Source organism: Dipteris shenzhenensis, chromosome 29 (genome assembly GCF_047967505.1).
Source record: "Dipteris shenzhenensis isolate YYH24624 ecotype China chromosome 29, Dip_SZ_1.0, whole genome shotgun sequence".
NCBI lineage: Eukaryota > Viridiplantae > Streptophyta > Polypodiopsida > Gleicheniales > Dipteridaceae > Dipteris > Dipteris shenzhenensis.
The window spans coordinates 50,839,625-50,863,570 of record NC_141624.1 but is presented as its reverse complement, the minus strand read 5'-3'; the positions used below and the strand labels follow the sequence as shown (position 1 = coordinate 50,863,570).

The following is a 23,946-nucleotide window of genomic DNA, read 5'->3' as shown; positions in this document are numbered from 1 at the left end:
TTTAATGCGGACCATTCTCAAGAGCCAATTACATCTCATTGTGCATTTGGTGGACGAAATTACTTTATGCGGCACTGTGCATGCACGTTGGATATTCTTCCTAGAGCGCTTCTTACCAGAGAAAATAATGTCAGAATCAGGGCTCAAATCGTCAGAGAAGAATGAGAAAACAGGCACTCAAAAAAAATAAAAAAAACAGTCCTGCTCTGAGTTCTTCGGGTGAGATCTATGCGTCAATCTCGCGAGATCCACACGTGGATCTCTGTTGTTCCACACATGGATCTGTCAAGATCTACGTGGGGAACTATCCAGATTTGTGCAGGGAACTGGGGACTCTATCTGAGATTTCTGTTGATGCAAGAGATCTACTGACTCCCAAATCTGCGTGACGTGGATCTTGCAACAGTCGAAGAAAATAATAAATTTAATTTAATGTGTCTGACATGTGTCGGACATATCCACGCATGGATTTTCAAATTTTTTTGGGCGGGAGTTCCAGAGATCCGTATGGAGATCTTCTTAGATCTGTGTGTGGATGTTCTGATATGCACATGTGGATCTCTGTCTAGGATCTGTGCCGGGATATTGCAATATCCACACGTGGACGTGGGCAATTCTACGTGGGGATCAACTAGTTTCTGACAGAAAGTTTCCGATTGTTATTTCGTTCGTCGTCGATGTGATTTCGTCCATTTTGGGGGTGTCTTTGGTGTTTTTCCCGATCTGTTATATGTTGGGGGTTTAGGGGGAGAATTAACTTACATATGCATAACTAAAAAACAAGTAAAAACATGAAAAAAATAGGTGAACCAAATTTTTAGCAAATTCTATCTGTCTCTACCCCTACTTTCTGTCGAAGAAAATTAAGGTTTTATGAGTTTTTCGTGATGTTTCTTTTCACTAGTGGCTTAGCAACTACACTACCCTCGTCTACATCCGATCTAAGCTAATTCCGTTTCGAACAATCTCATAAAAAAGCTAAAAAGCTAATCCAACCTCTTTCTTTCTCTCTCTCGCTAACTCTCTCTCTCTCTATCTCAACTACTAGCTCCTTTCGGAGCTAGGCAATGGGTTTCTCGTAGGAGGAAGAACAAGAAAGAGAAAAAAGCATCCACTCCCTGACAGTGGTGCCAAAAATGTTATACGATGGAGGTGCAATGCCGTGGAGGTGCTCAAGGCCTCCGACCGCTTGCCATAGATTGACGCGCGCCTTTGTTGTGCTCCTATCCATGGGTGTCACTACCCCGTGGCCTTTGGAATCTCTCTAGCTCGCCGCTCCACAAGATGGGAAATGGAAGAGGAGGGGAGGAAGGGATGAGAAGGTATGTAGGAGCGTGGTGAAGGGGGAGGGGGAATGCGTGCATAGAAATGGCAAGTAGACAATAATGGAAACCAACAACCAACAACCAAATCACAACACAAGGGAATTGGAGGGAAATGGGGAGCTTGTATTCCTTGCAATAGAGAATGAAGACCAAAGTCAAAAGACTTGGCTTTTGTACAAGACCTTTTCCAAAGGGATGGTCAAACCCTAACTTTCTACTACTAGACCTAATTCTCTAGTTTGGTCAAAATAGACCCAAACTGAGATCTATCTAGCTTAGCCTCTTCCTAGTAGTATTGGGAACATGATTACAAGGCTCTCTACTTCCCTCATGTCATTTCAATTGAATGGACTTCCGCTATAAATCACAAAAGAATAGTACAAAAATGTAGGTGGAACCCACTAGCCTTGTTAACCTTCACAAAATGGTTAACAAATTTTCACTAAGCTTGTTGGTTTAAGACAATGCTCTTCACTAGTGGTGCGTACCGACGTGGGAACGGTGGGGGAAAAGAATGTGGGACTACACTTCCACTCAAAATCAAGACGGCATCATAGCATATAGTCTTGAACTAGAGAATCCAATAAGGGTGAATGATTTACAAATAAAATTTGATTATATAAATAAGGTAGGACTATTTCTTCCACCCTAAGTGAATGTCACCATAACATAAGGGACTTTAAAAGGAGCATCCAACTAAGCCAATATTGTACAAATGAGAAATGACTATATTAATGGAGTCACATATGAATGTCACCCCAAGTGAATGTCACCATAACATAAGGGACTTTAAAAGGAGCACCCAACTAAGCCAATATTGTACAAATGAGAAATGAGTATACTAATGGAGTCACATATGAATGATCAATGTGAATATTATTTAGATTCAAATACTTGTATTTTGAAGTATGGTAAAAATTAAGGGAACATGTTTACGAAAGTACAGGTCATTGAGTGAATATGATAATATATAAAAAGAAATAAGCAATGGTATATATGTAGTAATAGGAAACAATATACTCGATGACATGATTCACAGTGTATAGGATGGTATATATGGTAGCTCACTGTCTAGCATAAAAACTTTTTGTCTATGTGTTAATTTTTTAAGGCATAATGGGACCAAGGATGTCCCATTCTATGCCAATAATTTATAGTTATATAATTAATGATTTGTGCCATGGAATTGTTGCAATATATTACTTAATTTTTTCATTAATACAAAAAAGATGGCTCAACTATTAGAAACAAAATTACAAATAGAACATGTTAAAAGAGCTTAAATAGAACATGTGCTTATGTGAATATGTAAGTGTGTATGCTTAAGTATGTCTTATATGTGTACTTACGTGTGCTTATGTGTACACTTAAGTGTATACTTATGTGTATGCATAAGTGTATACATAAGCTTATGCATGCATGCTTATGTAATGCACACACTTGTACACACATAAGCATATGTATTATGCTTACACACATCATAACCTGCATACACACATTCTATACACACTTATATAAACACATAAGCATATGTATATATTCAAGCTTACACCCTACTTACACACACCCGAGAAAAGGGTTCTGCCAAGATTCATTTGTTGAGGCTTGCAGTAGGGGGCTTGTGTGCATGGTGTGCAAACGATAAGTCTAACACACTGATATCTATACTTAGGCAACACTTGTAATGATATGGCACATGTTGTAACCCTCTTTTAGATTTTCTATACAATCCTTCACTTTTTTGTGCTCCAGGACTTTGTAGCATGAGGGTTCTCAAAATCTACAAGTGCAAGTAGTGTGTCTTTGTACAATACTAGAATGCATGCAGCAGATTGATGAGGCTGGTGTTTAACCATCTTCCATTTTAACTTCTATATAATACGGTCACTTGTACACTCATGACTTTGTGTCACGACTGTTCTTAACTTCTACAAGTGAAAGTGAAAGTGATGTGTGTTTTTGTAAAATACTAGAATGCATGTAGGTTGATGAGCTTAGTTCCATCGTAATGTAACTTTGGATACTTTTGTTGTAAATGATACTCTGAAGATTTTTGTAAATGAAACTTTGAATACATTTCCAAAAGATACTCTAGATTCTTTTGTCAGTGATATTGTAGATAGTTTTTTGAATCTTATGCTCAATGAGTGTGAATTATATCGGGATACTTTTGTGAATTAATTATGGATATGTTGTGAGGAATCAATTATATATATAGTGTGTGAGCCATTGCATCTATACTCTCTAGCATGTGAATGTACAAACGTCGACATGAACAATATTATGGATATGTTGAGTAATCAATTATATATATAGTGTGTGAGCCGTTGCATCTATATTCTCTCTAGCATGCGAATGTACAAACGTTCGACATGAACAATAAATACTCTTATGCAAGAGCACTCTTCCTCCAGGTGTGCTTATTTGAGCTTGTTCTTAACATGGAGGTGGAACTTCCTTTTATGTTGCAGTTGTTCGAGCTTCTTTGTCATTGAAGAATATTCTTTTTAACTCCATTGTTTAGTCATCCTAACAATTGAAGATCAGAGGTTTTATCCTCACCATGAGGAGTTGGGTTCTACCCCCACATCGACAGCTGTAATTTTCTTTTCCATCTAATACAAGCAAGACGTCGTTTCCAAAAAAAAATCTTGTGGAGCATTGATATGAGATGCTGTACATGGCACCAGGCATTGATATGAGATGCTGTCCATGGCCTGGTGCCAATTTACTACAAACCATATGTGATGAGGTGCTGGGCATGAGCATGCTAGTATTACAAAAAGAAAGGCAAGTTGATTCCTTCTTGTTTCCTTACATACATATACCGACTTATTTGTCTGTCATGACATTGACACCCCTGCCATGCCGGTTGCATATATACGCGTGCATTCAGAATAAAGCAGTAGCTAAGCGAGCATGCTTGTCTTTGGGCAGCTCGTTATTACTAGCAGGCAGGAATACGATCGCTAGGTCGCCGTTGCTACCTTCGTCACCGAGCTTGATGTAGCTCACTCCATCTTCAACGTAACGGGCAAGACCGCTGGAGTATTCGCCGGGAGTGGATAACATGTAGAATGATTGGCAGCGTGTAAATGCCGCCGCGATTACATGGGAACGGGCCAGCGACGTCACTGGCATGTACGACCTTGAACACGGCAGAGGAACAAGTATCATCAGTCCCGTAACAAGGTGTCCTCTCCAAAAACCACTCCGTTTCACTTTCCTGCCTCCATCCCCAGTAATGCACGGGTAAGTCCTTCGTCAACTTGAAATAGTAAACTCGCACGGTGTCGTTCCAAGCAACCGGAGTGCCCAGGGCCGTGGAGTCGTAGGGCTCAGGCAAGAGAGTCACGCGGGAACCGAATTCGTAGGGGGATCCAGTGAGATGTAGGTAGTCGGTGTTGTTGGTCTCGTCATACTCATATGTGATGCCTCCGTCACCAAACTGGGAGGAAACAGTGTACAGAGTCGCGCCATAGCGGACTGGCCCAAGATAACAGTTGGATCCATAGGAGTAAACGACATCAGAGTCACAAGCAGAGAGCGGTGAGCAAGAGGCCGCATGCAGAAGCGCAAGTAGCGCCGGCAGGGTGGCGAAGAGCAGCGGGATGGACATGATCAGTCTGCAGGAAGGAGCAAAAAACAGGCAAATTAGCGACGCGAAGCAAACAGGAAAGACAATTATAGACGACGCGAAGGAAGCAAAAAACACCTGCGAGAAGCCGCCGAAGCCATGCTGCCAAAGAGCAAGGAAGGAAGGAGAAGGCACGTGGAGGAGGGAGCGGGCAGGCGCTTTTTAAGTAGGCGGGGAGGAGATCGGGATCATTGTGGGGATATTCCGGTGTTCCAAACATGTGATCAAAAACCACGCCATCGTACTCTTTCTGCAGGAGTTTTAAAGCATCCGGCTCTGGCCACAGAGTCCTTGCCCTATGTATAAACTACATCTGGTGCATGACCTGGGCAGGTAGATTCCTTGCCATGTGTATAAACGACATCTGGTGCATGACCTGCGCAGGCAGAGTCCTTGCGCCTGTGTATAAAGGACAGGGCAGGCAGCTATAGTTTTGAGTTCTCGGCCAGAGTCCTTGCCATGTGTATAAAGGACATCTGGTGCATGACCTGCGCAGGCAGCTATAATTTTGAGTTGAACTCAGAAAACAGAGGTTTAATGTCACGTGAATGGCAAAATTTGAGAATTAAAATAGAATTTTTCACGAATTGCCAGTTTTGGGAGCATGTAGGTTTATGACCTATTATCACAAAAATACAAATTATAAAGTAATTGAATTGCTATTGACATATTTGCAATTTTATAATGCTAAGCTACATATTAGGTAGTAGGCAGTAGGTAGTGGGTACACTAGTTAATAGGTGAGTTGGCATTCCATAAATTTCACCTAATAGCATCTCTTTATAAGTTAGGCTAGAGGGATGAACAATGGCAATTAGAGCATTTAACCAATTTAGAGCCTTCATGTTTGTTGCACAGTCCATAAAGAGATGGGGTACTGATTCTATCTCCTTTTACACCTGCAACACATTCCATCTGCTAGACCAATCTTTAAAGCTTTTTCACATGTCCAAACTGCCTTATGCAGGATTAACCACATTAGACAAGAGATTTTGGGGCTTATTAGGGGGGACCAGTAATTCTCAAACATGTAGTCCCATTGACTATACAAGTAGGCTGCCCGTGCTACGCTATGGCATAATATCGATAGAATGATGGTTTAATATGCATATCATTGTCATGTGCATGCTTTCTCGTGTTGCATTTCTACCTTTCGTATAATGATCGGATATGTAGGATTGGATGGAGATAGGTGTACCTGATCAATGGTAGGGTCATCCTCATGATCATGAGAAATGGCACGCTCATCCTCATTATCATGATCATCTACATTGGCATGTTCGACATCATCTTCATTGTGTCTTGCTACATCCTCCATATGCTCCATATCAGTGAATGTATTATACATCACTTTGGAACGTGGTGCAATAGGGATGACATACCACCATTTACTGTCATGCACCATTGGCAGATAGATAACCTACTCAAATACACATAATGCATTAATTAATTAGCATATCAAAAGTCAAGGGGTACATGAGCTTAGATATATATGTACATGAAACACATTTGTAAAAAAATGCATACCTGCTCACATTGTTGTGGCAATACGAGCCTATCTTTCTTTGTTTGCCAAAACTTTGTAGAGTCAATAGTTACATAGCCACTTACATGGCGTTTTATCATTGCATTTGGCCCTTTTTCTACCACGTTCCTTTGCCATTTGACATCCAAAACATACACAAAGAAGCGACGAAAGTCAAGCCTATATATGTCTTGGATTGTGCCACAATAATCATCCATTTTTCCATTGGCTTTCTCAAACCTACTAATGACACTGCAATCTTGTATATTCCTCTTTCATCTATTCTTTGTGTTCGAAAATGCTTGCCTTCACACCATATAGCATTGAACATAGTGCACTGGACCAAAACATAAGCAATATCTGTGTAAGCAATGTGAATAAATATTAAAAGCAAATCAATTACAAAGAATGCAAAACATTAGTTCTATGTACCTTTAACATGCATCCTCGTGCATACTCCCATTCTTCTGCCATGATATGCAGCCCCTCGTCGCTCTCTACTCTCTCCATTTCCTCATGCAACCAATCAACATGGATATCATTCGAAAGTGTTGCTAGATGCTTAGGGTACGCCTTACGAGAGCCATGTTGCCTCCAAAAGAGAGCTCTGTTTGCTTGCCTTTTTGTCTTTGCATCCTCATATCTTGAAACCCATCTGCTCATCACATCACTATTAAGGATGCAAGTGAAATTAAGATCATCAATCAATGTTCTGTCAATTACTTTGCTATGTCCTTTTCCTTGAGGCACAATAGACGTCATCCTCAAGTCCTCTTCATTGCTCCATAGTCGCGGCAAAGAGCTGTCCACCTGACCAAGAAATTCTGAAATATATACAAGAGACTCTTGTATCAACCAACCCTCGGCCATGCTTCCTTCGGTCCTTGCACTTTGCCTCACAAAGTCTTTTAAGGTCTTCATGAAGCGCTCTAGAAAGAACATCCAACGGGCATGCACAGTGCCACATAAAGCAATTTCATCCACTAAATGCACAATGAGATGTAGTTGACTTGTGAGACTGGTTCGTGGAAAAGTCTCCTCTACCAAACAAACCACCTCCACTGCCATAACACGCGCATCATCCAACGTGGCTGGATCAATTGCTTTGGAACTAACATATCTGAAAAATAAATGCATAGTACGTTATACCTCATGCACGTTCATTTTGCAAGGTATAATGAAGGGCGATCTGACATGGGTTTTACATACCTCACAAGCTCGTCCATCTTATAAATACATTTTTTCAAACTCTTGTTTGCACAATGGTCGATGCTAGTAGGTAGTATGAACTGCGCACATAAGAGCACATGTATATTTGGTTTAGGGCATTACAAAATTAAATTTCAATGTACAAGACTTGGAAAACACTTACTTGGAGCATCTTGTGCCAATCGTGGGACTTCAACCCATATAGTTGCTCAACGCCTCTTTTCTTAGTGGTTGCAAAGGCTCCCTTCAATGATCTCATGCATCCAGTGGGAGTACGCAAAGTGGTGATGGCCTGCTTTACCTGCTTCTCCTCCTTCTTTGATATAATCCAGGGTGCAGGCGGAAGATGAACGTGCCCACCCTCCTCTCGTGGCCAAGCTTGACGCATATGTCTTGCGACCCGCAAGTCCTCCCGTATGCTAACATTGTCTCATTTACCAATAACATGTTCCCAAATACCAGATCCCACATTCTTGAAGATGTGCATGGGATCAAGAAGATAATTGATCTTGAGATGGGTCCAATATGGTAGCCGGAAAAAAATGGAGTACCTACACAAGGGATTGCTCTATGTCATCTTTAATCCAATTAGAGACTACACAAAACAAGATTGAAAACAATGGAGATGTACCTGTTCATGCCATCTGGAGGAAGAACATTTGTAGACTCCCAAATACGCTTCCAATCTTTTGCACGAAGTGTTTGTGGAGGAATGTTACTCTTACTAGCAACATATTTAGGATGATCTGACGGGAGAAATCGATGATGATTATCGGATATGGTCTTACACAAACCATCAGCATACTCATGTACTAACGAAGGGCCACATACAGGACATGCATGTTTACCCGATGTTTTCAAACCTGTTAAAATAAAAATAAAAATTAGAATAATAAAGTCAATAGTTATAATTAATATAGCTAGTAGTATTAGAGTAGGGAGGTAATTAGAATTCTTACCAGAACAATCGCTGTATCCTGGAAAGTCATGCATTGTCCACATCAACACAATCAGGATCAGTTCTTAATGAAAGCAAAAAAGTCTCTGTGTCGCGTGTAATAGCGCATGTGCCCTATGTAAATCGCGTGTGATGACGCATCTGTACTGTGGAAAAACGCGTGTATAGGCGCGTCTAACTGTAAAAAAATGAAGTAGCATACCTGGGTGCAGAGAGCAGAAAGGGGAGAAAGAAGCCAGCCAAAAAGAAGACAGAGACTCACTTTTCGAGAGGTCAGTGTACTTGTCCTTTGTTTATGCAAATGTATTGCCTCCTTTGCTTCTAGTCGTGCAGCTGTTCCAGCTGATAGTTACAGTGAGGGAGTATTTTAAAGGTACCTCTATTGGTTCTCGGTGACTTTTTGAAAAGTTTTTCGGCAAGAACGCGTGTAGGAGCGCGTGTAGTCTGTTTGCACAGTGACTTCACGTGACTATACACGCGATTCTACACGGGATCTTACACGCGATTGTCTGTTCATCTCTTTTCTTGTTTATGTGGTTGCTACTTTTGGGTTCACCAAGATGCTCTTGTTCGTCTCTTCCTTTGCTACTTTGATACTGTCCGTAAGCATTTGAATCCATCTCCATATCCTCCTCTACCCATGCATCTCATGATGCCATCCACCCCCTCCCATGTTCATACCCTCTCTATTCAACAATCATCTTTATTCCCCTATCCTCTCTATTCCCCTATACTAACTCTTTTCACTAGTAAGAGATCGGTAGGAATAGCACCAGTAAGAGTAAGGAAAGGGAGAGCATCCATCAAGGGTGGAGATTCACTCCATGTTTGCTCATCCACTGCATTTTGTTACTACCTACTTGGCATTAATCATGTAGGAGGATGCATCGATTTTGTAGCATTTTTTTACTACCTACTTGGCATTAATTATGTAGGAGGATTCATCGCATTGGATCCTTCATATATATACTTTCATTTTTGCAGATTCTTCATGGATCTAGGTTCTTCATCTGATCCATTTGCATATGCCACTTGGATGATGGAGATGATAAATCATTTTGGGCACCATCCTAGTCCAGTTGAGCTTACAGAGTACATGTATGCTCATCCCCCTCCTAGACTCCCTGGTATGGTCACCCTGCCCCCGAGTATACATGCCACTCCACTGCCGTCTATGCCTGCGAGTCCAGCGAGACGGCATGGAGCTTCTCCTCTTCCACACCCACCAAGGAGAGATACCCCGTCCCAGACACACTCACGCACACCCTCCCAGGTACCGTCACGTGAGGGCTCACAGCCACCATCACGTGCTCCCTCATAGCCATAGTCACGTACACAATCCCCTAGTCATGACTACTCCCATAGTACAGATGAGAGCCGACGCTACAGTAGGGAGAGTGGGAGTGGAGGATGCGGCGGGTGCTTTGGTGGGGGGGGTAGTAGGGAACGCGGTGAGAGAGGAGATAGAGGGAGGCGTGTACGAGGATACAGTGAGGATGAGGAGGAGGTGAGAGAGGTGGAGGGAGTGATTTACTACGATGTTACGGATAGGGGCGGGGTAGTCATGGATGCGAGGGGGAAAGAGGTAATGGAGTATATGCAGGGGGTAGTTTCAAATGCGTACATAAATTGTTTTATAAAATTTAAAGATCAAAATAGCCGACTAGTTGGGAAGGTCCTAGAGGCTGTACATAGTCGGTACCCCAATCCCCCACGAGCGACATTCTCGGATGTATGGGGAAGGACGCGAATAAGAGAGATCTTAAGTAATAAAGATCTCACCTTAAGAAACTCACGTACGATGATAAGGTCAATGTAGCTGCAGGTGGCTATCCTGCCGAGAAACCTGCCACTGCGCACAAACGCGAGTGGAAGGAGGCAAAGAAACAAGCAGAGGGTGGCGTGAAGAGCAGGCAGCATGTGGAGGCACGACGGATCTAGATGGAGACCATTGGATCATCGCATTTCGGATCTGGCGGCGTCGACTCATGGGAGACAGAGTTCGTAAGTAACTTGCCACTTTATTTTCTTGTTTACTTAATTCATTGATTCTATGATTGTTTTAATCTTACAAATTGTGTTGATTATGTTACAACGACGGGTTATGAGGAGGAGGCCCACAGCCCACGAGACTGGGTATGCTCGCTGGCATAGCAGACGTGACACGTGGGCCCTCTTCAGAACCGAGGGACGTATTACGAATGCGCAGTTTGATGCGGCCATGAGACCATACGGTCGACACGTTCTTGAAAACTCTAAACGAATGATTTTGGTTTATTGAATTACATATATATATATACTTATATACGATATATTACTTGAACAGGCACAAGCTGCTGCTACACTTGCTGATGCTCCTGCCACTGATGATCCACTCGCCACTGCTGATGTTCCTGCCACTGCTCCTGTTGGACGTGAGCACTACTCATCGGAATATACCGATGTGAGCTCATCTGATCATGGAGGGAGCAGTGGGTCTTCATCATCCTCTGATTAGTATACTCAGACTAATTTCGGATGTGGTTGTATATATATTTTTGTAACTGAAGCCATGGGATTTTTTAGACCGCCCTATTTGACTTTGTATATATTTGTTTCTAATTGAAGCCATGGGCTACTTCGACATATGGACTCCCTTGTACACATAAAATTTTGATAGTAATATTGAATCGTGAATTGATAGTATGTCTTTCTTGAATCGTGTATTGACAATGTATGCATTCATGTTGTTCTTGAATCGATAATGACACTGCACTAAATCTAAATCTTCCTCGTCGATGGTGCAATGCACCCAAAAAAAATTCCAGAGAGTGCTAATGGGTGCTGGAATGCTGGAACAGCATCTAGGTACCCAAAAGCACTCTCTAGATTTTTTTTATTCCTCTCTGTTCACGTGTATAAACGCATCAAAATTGTCAAAGTCACATCTAAACACGCAAATAGTCTGTCAAATGCACGTGTATAGCTGCAGGTAATCTGGTAAAAACGCATGTATTGGCCCGTGTATCTGCGCGGTTGACTATTTCTATACACGCGCATTTACACATGTCTCTGGCCGCAATGATACACGCGCCGGTACATGAGCCCGACACTTTTTTTTCCCAAGTCATTTCGTGCGGCCAGGAGCACGAGTATGAACCCAATCCCTTGTAGTGACTCAATCATAGACAAGCTGTGCAGGGCTACAAGTATGGATGAGTGCCACCAATGAGGTAGGCTGATGAGGGTGAGTGGGGGGGAGGAAGAGGATGAGGTGATGGGTGAGGTGGAGAGGAGCCGCAACAATGGTGAGGAGGAGATGTAGAGGGCAAGATGGTGCCACAACAATGGTATGGAGGAGGTTCCACCACAATCGAGGAGATGCCGAAGGAGAAGGTGGTGCCAAAATGAGGGTGGTGGCAGAGAGATGTTGAGGTGAGAGGAGCTGCAACAATGGTGACGAGGAGATGTCGATGGCAAGAAGGTGCCACATCCAAAGTAGGGAGGAGGTACTGCCACAATCAGGGAGATGCCAAAGGAGAAGGTGGTGCCGCAACCAAGGTGGTGATAGAGAGATGCCGAAGTGAGATGTCAAGACTGGGGTAGGTAGTGCCGCAAATAGGGTGTGACAGGTACGCCTAAGTGAGACTTCAAGAATGGGGTAGGTGCCACAACGATGTGAGACGTCAAGACTGGGGTAGGTGCCACAACAAGGGTAGATGTTAAGACTAGAATAGGTGCCAAAACAACAAAGGTGACAGAGAGATGCCGAAGTGAGACATCAAGACTAGGGTAGGTGCTACAACAAGGGTAGACGTCAAGACTAGGGTAGGTGCCACAACAAGAGAGGGCTGTTTAGGAGAATGAGAAGGGGAATGAGACATCAAGACTAGGGTAGATGCCACAACAAGAGCACTATCCCAGAGAGCTGTCGAGGAGAACGAGACGGAGAAGGAACCATAAAAGGTGTGACATGAGATGCCAAATGGATGCAAAGCAGGGACTTGAATGGGTGATGCCACGAATGAGAAGGTGTCTATCACTATCGTGGATGAAGGTGAAGGTATGCTGAGGATAAAGATGAAGGGGAGGCGGACAAGTGTCGATGTTGAGGATGAAGATGTAGGGAGGTGAATGGGTGTCATGGTGAAGGTGTCTATCGATGTCAAGGATGAAGATGGAGGAGTGGATGGGTGTCAAGGTGAAGGTGTCTGTCAACGTCGAGGATGAAGATGGAGTGGATGAGTGTAGGGGTGAAGGTGTCTGTCGATGTCAAGGAGGAAGATAGAGGACTGGATGGCTATTAGGATGAGGGTGTCTGTCGATGCTGAGGATGAAGATGGAGGAGTGGACAGTTGTCGAGGTGAGGGTGTCTATCAATGCTGAGGATGAAGATGGAGGAGTGGACGGCTATCAAGGTGAGGGTGTTTATCGATGTCGAAGATGAAGATGGAGTGGATGGGTGTGAGAGCCACGTGATGTCATAAGAGAGGATGTCGAGGAAAGTGAGGGTGGGCCAGTGAGAGAGCCAAGGTGATGGTGTCTAGACTTGAGCAGGGAGGAAGTGTGTGAAGTGTGAGAGCCGGTGTCGAGGATAAGGTAGAGGGTGAAGTGGTGTAGGTAGGTGGCAAGGAGAGGTGCCACAGTGTGGGTAGGTGGCAAGGAGGAGGTGCCACAATCTCGGTAGGTGGCAAGGAGGAGGCGCCATAATGTGGGTAGGTGGCAAGGAGGAGACGCCACAGTGTGGGTAGGTGGCAAGGAGGAGGTGCCACAATGTGGGTAGGTGCCAAGGAGGAGGGGCCACAAGGTGGGTAGATGGTAGGACATCCCTTTGGCCAATCATTTGTGGCCTTTAGGATGACCCCTATCCTCCTCCTACTCCATCCCTACCCTTAGCCTATGTACGTGCCCACAAATTTGTATTGGTCGGGGGAGATGGCCGTAGCCATCTACACGTGCCTTGAGCCAAAATGTTTCACCATCCTTGGTGAACGAGAAGGGGCAAAGAGGGGGAGAGGGAGAGCACATTCAGAGGTCAACTGAATTATTTTAAAAAAACGAGTTTTTTTTGGAACCCCTCGATTTTTTTTTTTAGGGGGGTTCTCGTTGTTTTTTATTTATAAAAAGGCAAGGTAGGCGACGGGTTGGTGAGGGTAAGCTCGATGGGGGTGGCAATCGAGGATGCTATAATGAGAACGACAAGCAAGGTAGGGATTGCAGGGAGGAGGCTAGAGGCAGTGCTAGGCGAGGGGATGGTAGGGAGGGGAGTGGAGGACGGTGGGCCTTGGTAGTGCGGGGTGCTCGAGGGGAAGGGGCAGGAGGAGGGTAGGTGGCTGAGGGTGCGGGAAGGGGTTTGGTGGATGGGGAGGTGCCACGGGGTGCAGGAGGGGGAGGATGTGGAGGGAAGTTGTAAGGCGGGAGGTGAACGAGTGTAGTGCATGGAGGTGCTAGGGGGTAGAGGGGTGTTGCAAGGGGGGAAATTCAACGAGTGTGGTGAGTGAGGTGAACGAGTGTGGGGAGTGGAGGTGCCCGAGGTGTGGTGGGTGCCATGGGAGGGGTGCGGAATTTCACAAGCATCTTTTTTTTTTTGCGGGCACGAAAGAAAAAATATATATATATATATAGTCTGTGAAAAGTGACATGAATAAGAGAGAATTTAATTGAAGAAGAGAGAATTTAATTGAAAGAAGAGAGGAGATTAAAGGAAAAATGCCACACGAAGGGTGGTGAGGAGTGGAGGGAGAGGCGAGAATGGGAGAGGAAGGGCGAGGAGAGAGATAGAGGGAGGGAAGAGTGAGGCTGAAGAGAGGAGAGAGATAGAGGGAGGTGGAAGAGAGGAGGGCAAGGAGAGAGATAGAGACATGGTTGGAAGAAGGCGGCAAGCCAGTGTGTAGATCGGGGCACTCCACACGTAGGGTGGGGGTCATGCGTTATGGAGAAGAACGAGGTGGGGGACGTAGAGAATGGGGGCTGCAGAGTGGGGAAGGAGAACATGCCAAGGTTGGAAGAGGAAGCGGTGGAAGCACAAAGGAAGAATCTAGTGGGGTGGTTGAAGGGGTTGGTAGGAGTGGTGGAAGGAGAGATGGAGGAAGGGGAGATTGAAGCAATGGTGGTAACGGAGAGGGTGGAAGAGGTAAACGAGAAGGAGAAGGAAGTGGACAACAAGCATGAGAAGGAGAAGGTAGGGGATGAGCAGGAGGAGGTATGGTGGCGATTGAGTTGAAAAGCATTTGTGGGGAGGTCGAAGCATTAGTGGGGAGGCCAAAGTGGATGGGTAATAATGTCGTAAGGGTAAGGGAAGAGGGATGTGGTGGTTGGAGTGGGTAGACAAGAACATGGAAGAAGGCATGGAAGATTGGTTGAAGGAGGACAAGCAACAAGATGAGAGGGAAGAAGAGAAAGATGATGGGTGGGAGACAAAATGATAGAAGAGTTAGAAGGAGGGGTGGTGGAGGTGTCACCTGGATTATGGTCATTGAGAGAGTTGGTTGCATCAACGACCACCATGTCCAAGCCTGTTATCCAGTCCAGGAGTGTCGTGCCACTATCGAGAGAGCATTGAACCATGTCGTTGGGGCTAATATCATCATCTTCAACGACGGGGATGACCTGGGCACTCCAAGGATTGGTTGGTGCGAAGACATGTGAGTCAAGTTTAGGTGAAGGGTTGCCACTAGTGTGCTGGTTGTCGAGGGGTAGATCTATCAGGTGACCATGCATGGGAACAAGAGGACTATCATTCCTTGAGTTGTGGACCACTTTTGCAGTCTATTGGGGAGTGCATATTTTCATGGAATTTTAATGTTATGTAGCTTAGAAGCATGAAAAAAAAAGATGGAATGTGGTTGATCCACGTGTCTTACATACATTGGTAGTTGTGCTTTCCTACTTTTCTACTTTTGCTTTCCTTCTTGAGTTTCTTTGTGGCGCTTGTGCTTGGTTGATTTTGATATCTACTTTTGATAGGTTGCCTATCGCAAATCTAGTTAACTTGCTACATAACTTTTGATGAACACTTTAATGAATATAGAACCTTTATATTAAGACAATCTAGATTTGATACTCTCACATGGAGTTCAACTTGTAGTAAAAGCAAGAGGCTCAGGAGGTGCAGTCAGTGCACATGACATGGCCTAAGACCCCCGCATGCTGACATTCAACCCTATGGCTAAATACATTAGCCCCGGGACTCTTTGACATGTACAAGCCAGTTGCACCCTTCAGGGAGGGAACCTCATGGAACCCTCTGATAAAATGCGAAAAGATTTTGCCACTAAGCGTAGGGCAAAACAAGATTAGTGCTAAAGATCACGGGGGATCGAGCCACACCAAATAAGCCATGATAGAGACAACAATAGGAAACACTCAATCAACTATATTCCAATGAGATGATTATCCATACAATGAGAGGTCTCTTAAATAGAGAGCCTCAAGGCATAAGCCTGTTGTGTGGCATCCTTTGATCCACATCCAACTTGTGGTGACCCTTGTCCCACATCTATCCATGTAGTCCACATTCTCCTGTGTGGCTACCATAAATCCCACATACATACCCCTATAGGGTACCAATAATGAGAGCTCAACAATTGGACATTGCATATCTCAACACCCCTCCTCAATGTACAGTCATATGTGACTCACCTCACCTCTCACCCCCATAATTTGGCATTGCCAAACTAATCTCTCAACACTCCCCCTCAATGACAAACCTGGAGTGTTCATGTGCTGCAATTGTGAGCTGTTATCTTCCATAGCTTCCTCTGCTTGCTAGCATCAAACTTTCCATAGTTGTTTGTAGCCTGCTGTTGTAGATCGATGGTTCTTCCTTCGTTGGCTTCCCATAGCTCGTAAGCTCACACAAGGCTTCATTTCTTTTTTTCATGTTATCGTCTCCAAGCAACTCGTTGTCTTCTATAACTCGTTGGCTGTTGTTGGAAGCAACTTGTAGCTCCTCAGCAAATTTTCTCTCTGCCACATTGTCTGCTTGCTTTCGACAAGTGAGCAGGATGCTCCAAGAACATGCCGCTTCTATGACATCGTGTTCTGTTTCATTGCAGTTTGTAGCATCAACGAGCCTCATACACCTCCAAAGGCATAATACTTGCAGGTCTTTATCTTCATTGTGGCATCTAAAGGATTATACAAAAAACAAAACCTCCTCTTCTAGGAATTCTTCCGGCAATAGCTCATAGGGCTCTTTGTAAGACACTATGGTCTTCATCAATAGAGGTCATTCCTCCGAACTTCCATGTGCAGCCGATTTGTGCATGAAAATATGTCTTCCTTTCATTGAAGATGCCACAGCAACAAAAACATTGCAGCAACCAGCAACTAAAGCAACCATACCGTCATAAATTTCCAACACCTTTCCTTTCTGTAGCATCAGTTTCTTTGCATCTTTCCTTTGCTAAAAGATCTCGTCCTTTCTTTGCACCAACTCTACATTTGTTCATTCAATAGCAATAGTCTCCACAATAGCTTTCTTGGTTGTGTGGAAATTTTGGCAGCACCTCAACAATCGCAGCAGTCTTCCCTTTGTGAGGCAGCTCCTTTCTTCGTAGCAATCATTTGTTCTCTTTTGGGCAGCAACTTGTAGCAGCATCTCTTGTTGTTGAAATTGTTCTGTAGGAGTCCTTCTACCATCCTTGAGTAGCAGCAACAATAGTTTTCAACTCGTACTTCATCCAAAGGCACCAACTTGCCTCTTTCATGGACAACTCCAATCTTCAACCAAATTAGCAAAAGGGCTATGCCTCTCAAGGGCTAAACCTCACAAACTTCTCTCCCTAATGATCATATGAGTGTGCCATATATTTTTATCAAACATAGCAAAAATCAAACACAGTAATCTACCTAAGCTTAGCGGAGCACCTGCTCTCATACCATGATAAAATGCGGAAAGATATCCCCACTAAGCGTAGGGAAAAACAAGATTAGTGCTAAAGATCATGGGGGATCAAACCACGCCAAAGCCATGAGAGAGACAACAATAGGAAACACTCAATCAACTATATTCCAATGAGATGATTATGCATACAATGAGAGGTCTCTTAAATAGAGAGCCTCAAGGCATGACCCTGCTGTGTGGCATCCTTTGATCCACATGCAACTTGTGGTGACCCTTGTCCCACATCTATCCATGTAGTCCACTTTCTCCTCTGTGGCTACCATAAATCCCACATACATACCCCTATAGGGTACCAATAATGAGAGCCCAACAATTGAACATTGCACATCTCAACACCCTCCATCCAGATAGGTACCAGGGGCACCCATATCCCGATTCAGCACATTGGGCCCACAACCCAATCTATGGACTATGTACATCCCCCCAAGCCAGAATTTAGGAGATTATGAGGATGGTACGCAGTACCAAGGTACGTACTACTAGGGTGTCCATTTCCTTGTAGCCTCCACAGAAACAACCCAAGGGTTGGAGAGTCCCTTATCAACCTCCATCATATTAAGAGCCAATCTTGGGAGATATTCTAGAGGGGAATGAGGATGATGCCACTCAATCCCAATCAACGGGGCTGAGAGCTCCAATCCCTCCTCCAATAGTTGTCCCCACATTGATTAGAGATCAGGGACCCACATCAACCCCTGTACTAAGGACAATTGCCAGTGGTCCGATTCTTGGAACCACCATTCCGACATACATCCCAATGGGACCGATGCCCCCACCAATTACCACGTACTTGAACCTGGTAGAACCAAGCATGTGATCGGTGTGTACATCGATACCACTGTGCATGCTAGTACCCCCACCACCAAGACTAATAGGAGGTGTTCCACCACCTTCGGCGTACGGTTACCCAGGAGTTGGGCATCCATCGACATCTTATGGGCCCCCACCAATGTATTATCCACCCTAATACCCATACCCCCCAACAGCTATAAAATCTCTAGCTCTCACAAGAGCTTTACAGGCTCTCGGAATGGGGGCAAAAACCTTAGGTCGGGGAGCGGTTGCCGTAGCTCCCCATGCCCATAAAGAACCCGTCCATAAAGTTAGACAGTATAATGTTGCAAAGTTGGTACGAAAGTACTTAGAGAGAGGCGATCCAACCTTCCATGTAGAATAGTTTGAGCAAATATGTACCACTTTTGCAGATTTTGACGATCTAACCAAGGTTGGACCATTTGGGCTCACCATGGAAAGCAAGGCACGACGCTGGTTCAGAGCCCTTATCCCGGCTGAGATAATCACCTTCACTACCATAAAAATACCTTTCATTGTGGGATTCTCCTCAAGCGGTCATAAGTGGATCCCAATCACGTAGCTGTATGAAGTCAAGCAGACACAAATGGAAATCATGCGAGACTACATCGCAAGGATACCTTTCTTGTTGTTGCGAGACAGATGAGAGGTTGATTGACACATAGTTGCTACCTCGCTTCATCCTAGGATCCAGAGTGCAAGGCTACATGACAGCCTACTCATGGACAAACCCACGTCACTTGAGCTGTGCTCAAAGCTGGCTATACACATGAGCGATAACATGAAGGAGTTAGAGGAAGAAAGGGATGCATCCTCGATTGTTTCCTTGAAACCCTCTAGCTCAGACAGCCTCTCAAGACTACCACCATATCGTCACATGCATCAAACAGTAAGTCCTCAGTAGGAGATCCTATGGATCTCCTAACCCCACGTGAGACTCAATAGAGAGCAGAAAGGGCACCTAGGACAACAACTCCTAAGGGATTTGGTGAGTACCCTAGCACTCTGGTTGAAAAACAAAGGTTGATCGATGCTTAAAACCTCATGCCCGAACGCCAAGAGAAGTTTAAATGACAATTATGCAACCATAGTGGACCAGCCACAGTCCACCCCCTAATGGCCAACCCCTTCCCTACCCCAAAACCAATCCAAAAACCGCAAAGGGTGGATGAAGAGGAGGATGAACAAGACCTATTTGATGTCGTACCCCCCCTAGAACCTCCGAGAGTGGATCCAAGTCTCCACGATTGGGTAACATCACAGGTTAACCTGGAGCCCGAGATAGACCAGGCTCAAGAAGAAGAAGTTGATTCCCAACCTGACTTCATGGGTAGACTATTTGACAAAGATCTTGTAGTGCCCAAGACATGAGTAGAAAGCAATATGCCCTACAACTGCGATGAGAGGGAATTGCAAGGAATGGGCTAGGCAGACGGACCCAGGGACATAGCAGGTTTTACAGCCTTCTTGTCCACTGAGGTGAAGATGCCCATATCCACAATACTGTAAGGAATCCCATATCCACATTGGTACAAGGTTAGGGATTCGAGCTATGCACCACTCCCAGAGCTGGAAGACTCTGAGAATTTCCTAATGTCTCATGGGGCTCAAGCCGCCTATGCATCTAAGGAACGAAATGTAGCACGAGTGATTTGGGAGGTTAATGAAGGGCATGTTGATAGATCTATATGGTGGGACTATAAACCTATCCTAAATACACAATCAATGCATTGTGTAAGAGGAGTTGCACAAGGGGCTAACAAGGCACTATTGATGAGGGTGCAGTGATGCTATTGCAATGCTTGTCTCCAAGAGACTTGGAGAAGCTGCATTAAGAAAAACCATGTATCAAACTAGGACTGACACATCATTGTTCCTCATGATGCAGAAGATTTGAGTAGTGATGAGGAGCTCATAGATGGGCCTATGTATGTAGAGCATCATAATTTGCTTAGCGATGCTCTGTGCATAGGGAACAACTTCGTAGTGAATGCAGAGGTAGACAATGATGAGGGTGAAAACTTCTACATTTTGAAGTGTACTAAAGCCAAAGAGAGGATCCCTAAAAATATCAAGGATGGTTGGGGCAATGTTATCTCATCAAGATCGTATGCTGTGAAGGGTTTCTTTTATGGCCATGAAGGTGAATGTTGCTATAAGCTTTTGGATGATCGACATGAGGTCTTGTTTGTACTAGTTTAGTTTTCCTCTTCTTGGAGGGTTTGTCCTTTGGAGTAGCACAACCGGTGCCCTGGCGCTACAAAACTTAGTGCTTGAGGCCGGTTGGTGCTTGGTGCGGTACAATTACCATGCGATGATAAATGATCATTGTCAATGTGATGGGGTTGCTGCTGGCATGAATCGTATGGTAGAAATGGTGGTCGATTTTCGTGAACATGTAATCCACCCAGTTTGTACTAAAGAATTTTGGCTAGCACAACCTTGTCACATGACCCGGCTCAATGATGTTGTGGTGATCCTGATATTTTACCGTGATCAGGACTATCCGTGCATGGGCTGCCTTTATGAGTGATGGATCTGTGATGGCATCGAATGGTATTCCATTCTTGTGCTTAGTGGGGCTGCATGGAATCCATGGCTCCAAGATTTTGTGTACATTGCAGATCTGGATATGTTTCTGTGGGGAAGTGGGCAGCTGCAATACTTCCTGGGGCTGCCTGCTAGCTGAGAACCACATCTTGGAACCCTATCAAGTCGATATTGGAGATTGTCGACTGTTTGGCGGTAGTCTTGTAGTTATAAATGAAATTGGCTACACGTAGAATGTCATGCTCTCGTGGTAAGTCCATGGCCCAATTGCCGAGGCCTAGGTCGAAGATTTTCCCATGCACATCTGGGTCACATAAGGTGACGTATGCCTCTAATGTATGATAGGTAAACTTAAGTCCTGGGTGTCGGTGTATCTGAAAAGGCTATGGATGACGTGGACTTGTAACTCTACCATCCATTTGAGACCTAGAGGGGAGGCATAGGTTTTGTTGGCAAAGTGCTCGTGATGGAGGAGTGGAGTGCTTCGGAGGAGGCAAGTGGCATGTGAGATGTGTAAGCCCGCCCCTTTGGTGTGAGGCTCGAAGGTGATGGGGTGGTGGAGGGGACTAAGTGCGGTGGTGGGGGCGACTGTGGTGCTAGCGATTTGTGGGTCAGGAGGGGTGGTGGGTGCGCCATTGTGCTCTGTGTAAAAAATTGTGTCAATGTCTTCAATCATGAGATCATCAGACATGGCGCTAGGTGTGATTAGGGGGCTCGAGTGTTCATTTTAATGGTTTAAAAATTTTGGAAAAATTTCGGCAGGGTTTTTTTTACTAGCAGTTGCGGTTATATACCTTGTTAGAGCGAGATCCACACATGGATATGTCCATTTTCCCTCCTACTTTGTGAGATCCATGCGCGGATCTCTGTTCCCCATTAACCGTAATTGTTGACGGTCTGGTTACGTCAATCCCGAGCTATGGCTAGTCGATGCACGTGGTCATACAAAGGTGTAGTTGACTAAACTGGGGTGTGATATGCTTGCTGTAACCGTACGCCAATGGGTTACAGACATACACAAAGAATTGGGGTGTATCGATTGAAAGAGAGAGTATGGAGACTACCAAGTGTGGGAAGGAGAAACGATTAAGGGGAGTGTGGGATGGTGATGGTGGAAGTTGCCTCAGCTTCACGTGAACCCTGTCTCTCTCTCTCTCTCTCTCTCTCTCTCTCTTTCTCACTTGGTGATGATCTCACTCAAAACACAAGAAGACCAAGATAGAGACAGAAACTATTGCTTGTATTATAACAATGCTCAACTGCTCAATCACCAAGAAGGGGCGACCCCCTATGATCATATTGCACTAATTTAAATAGAGATTTCAAAGAGGTCACCGCCTCTTCCCATTGGGAAATTAGGGCACATGATTTACTCAATCTCTACTACCTAGCCTCTAGATTCTTGGCATCTACCTTCTCTAAACTATGCCAGCGATTTTGGGAGACCGATAGGCTAACCCAAGTGTTAACCGCATGATCTCGGGTTAACCTCGGGGTAAACATCCGCCTTGGCAAAAGTGCCCTCATGATGCGGGCCGAGAATCTTGATGAGCCGGGATTCAAAATTGGGGGGTATCCTTGTTCACCGTCATCGCTTTTGGGGACGTTTGGAGGTCTCGAGAAGAAGTGGCATGTGTTCCTCCGGGTCGTTAGTGGTAAGGAGAGTTCGTAGATGTGGCTAGCTAGGAACAATCCGAGAAGGGGGCTACGGAGGCATTCCTAGGAACTCGGCGAGAGGCTAGTTATGCCACTACTCGATCAACTTCTTGTACCATTGTCGATGTCGACTAGTTGTCCCCTTTGGTAAATGCGCTTGACGGTAATGGAATATGAAGGAACTCGATGGGGGAGCTCGTGCAGACATGTCGGAGCAATTACATCAGCCCATTTGATTTGGAGGTTGTACTCTAGATTAACTGCTCTTGTGAGCCATGTAAAAATCAGGTAAGTTGTCCAGTCCCGGTTGCTCGAGCCACACGATGTGGTAAAAAATACCCCGGCATTCGTGTCAAAGGACGTCTTAATAGCGTTGGGATCTGGCAAGAATAGATTTCTTGAAATTGATATATACTTGCAAAAGGTATTTTGGTACACTGGGATGTCAAAAATTGGGTCAAGAGGAGAGGTGGCCAATTGACTGGAGGAGGAGGGCTTGCAGGTGTCCCTACGAAACTTGATATAAAAATTGTGCTTGGAAGGTGGGACAACCCCACATGATCGAGAGGGAAAATAATGACATCATAAACTATTTTGGTAGTCAGGAGAGGGTGCTCGGGGCTTGCCATTGGCGAAGTTTGGGTGTGCTTTTGTGACCTGTTTAGCCTTCTCTGCCTCCTGAGCTACTGCTGCTACTTCCATTTTTTCCTAGGCTGCTACTACTGCTGCTGCTTGTTGAACCTTTTGGGCTTCCATTACTGCTTCCTTTTCTATCTGCTCTATCTTTTGAGCCACCCGATTGCTGCCTTGTGTGCTCAGTCTGCCTCTTGAGCATCTATTGCTCCTTAGGACTTTGTCAGAATCGGTGATCACAATAGGCGTTCTCACTCCGCTTGGTTTGTTGTGAATCTTTTCCTTTCCCTTGTCTTGTCTCAGGCCTCGAGGACCATGAATAATTTTCTTGTTCGAGAGGGGAACGAGTCTTGGTTGTTTGATTGGTACTTGTGGAGCGGGACAGTTAATTTTACCTACGAGCAAGAGATGTCCAAGCATGCATAAATGACCTCCAAGTTTGGAGCTTGTCTCTTGCTTGGTATCGACTGCTAGCAATTGTGCATCAAATTTCTTATTGAAGATATCGAACCAATCGACCTCCTTCTGGTCTTCAAAGGCCTCCAATTCATGAGTGACATACAACCGCAGAATTTGGTTGCTACTCTTCTTGAGCCTGATGTACTTTGAAAGGAGAAAAAAAAATGGGCGTGTCTCTGGATGAATTGTTTAGGAGATATTGTAGCCTTTGCTAGAGGTGTAACTCCGCGGTTCAAAATACTTGTTTGTAGATGGCTTGTGGCACACTTGGGTCTTCCGAACTATCTCTGCTAG

The 23,946-nt window shown here is 44.6% G+C and overlaps 3 protein-coding genes across 3 annotated transcripts; 1 reads left to right on the top strand and 2 right to left on the bottom strand.

Moving 5' to 3' along the window:
* Nucleotides 1–5,542: 5,542 nt before the first annotated feature.
* On the bottom strand, nucleotides 5,543–6,720 carry LOC147882999 (uncharacterized). Its single transcript, XM_087400543.1, has 3 exons — nucleotides 6,490–6,720; nucleotides 6,161–6,382; nucleotides 5,543–5,581 (listed from the first exon to the last, which is right to left on the bottom strand). Exons 1-3 carry the CDS (start codon nucleotides 6,703–6,705, stop codon nucleotides 5,543–5,545), a joined length of 477 nt encoding a protein of 158 aa, XP_087256669.1. The 5' UTR covers nucleotides 6,706–6,720.
* A 166-nt stretch (nucleotides 6,721–6,886) lies between these two features.
* On the bottom strand, nucleotides 6,887–7,713 carry LOC147882998 (uncharacterized). Its single transcript, XM_087400542.1, has 2 exons — nucleotides 7,697–7,713; nucleotides 6,887–7,607 (listed from the first exon to the last, which is right to left on the bottom strand). Exons 1-2 carry the CDS (start codon nucleotides 7,711–7,713, stop codon nucleotides 6,887–6,889), a joined length of 738 nt encoding a protein of 245 aa, XP_087256668.1.
* Nucleotides 7,714–10,191: 2,478 nt separating this feature from the next.
* On the top strand, nucleotides 10,192–11,151 carry LOC147882997 (uncharacterized). Its single transcript, XM_087401159.1, has 3 exons — nucleotides 10,192–10,658; nucleotides 10,750–10,896; nucleotides 10,981–11,151. The coding sequence occupies exons 1-3, from the start codon at nucleotides 10,596–10,598 to the stop codon at nucleotides 11,149–11,151; spliced, it is 381 nt and encodes a 126-aa protein (XP_087257285.1). The 5' UTR covers nucleotides 10,192–10,595.
* The last annotated feature ends 12,795 nt before the right edge of the window (nucleotides 11,152–23,946 follow it).

What these genes read in the sequence shown, in the direction of transcription:
- LOC147882999 (XM_087400543.1), bottom strand. Translation starts at nt 6,705, where the DNA reads ATGGATGATTATTGTGGCACAATCCAAGACATATATAGGCTTGACTTT. An exon ending in TGCCACAACAATGTGAGCAG is followed by an intron (nt 6,383 to 6,489) that starts GTATGCATTTTT and finishes GTATTTGAGTAG; the next exon opens with GTTATCTATCTGCCAATGGT. An exon ending in ATGACCCTACCATTGATCAG is followed by an intron (nt 5,582 to 6,160) that starts GTACACCTATCT and finishes TTGTGATAATAG; the next exon opens with GTCATAAACCTACATGCTCC.
- LOC147882997 (XM_087401159.1), top strand. Translation starts at nt 10,596, where the DNA reads ATGGAGACCATTGGATCATCGCATTTCGGATCTGGCGGCGTCGACTCA. An exon ending in ACTCATGGGAGACAGAGTTC is followed by an intron (nt 10,659 to 10,749) that starts GTAAGTAACTTG and finishes ATTATGTTACAA; the next exon opens with CGACGGGTTATGAGGAGGAG. An exon ending in TGAGACCATACGGTCGACAC is followed by an intron (nt 10,897 to 10,980) that starts GTTCTTGAAAAC and finishes TTACTTGAACAG; the next exon opens with GCACAAGCTGCTGCTACACT.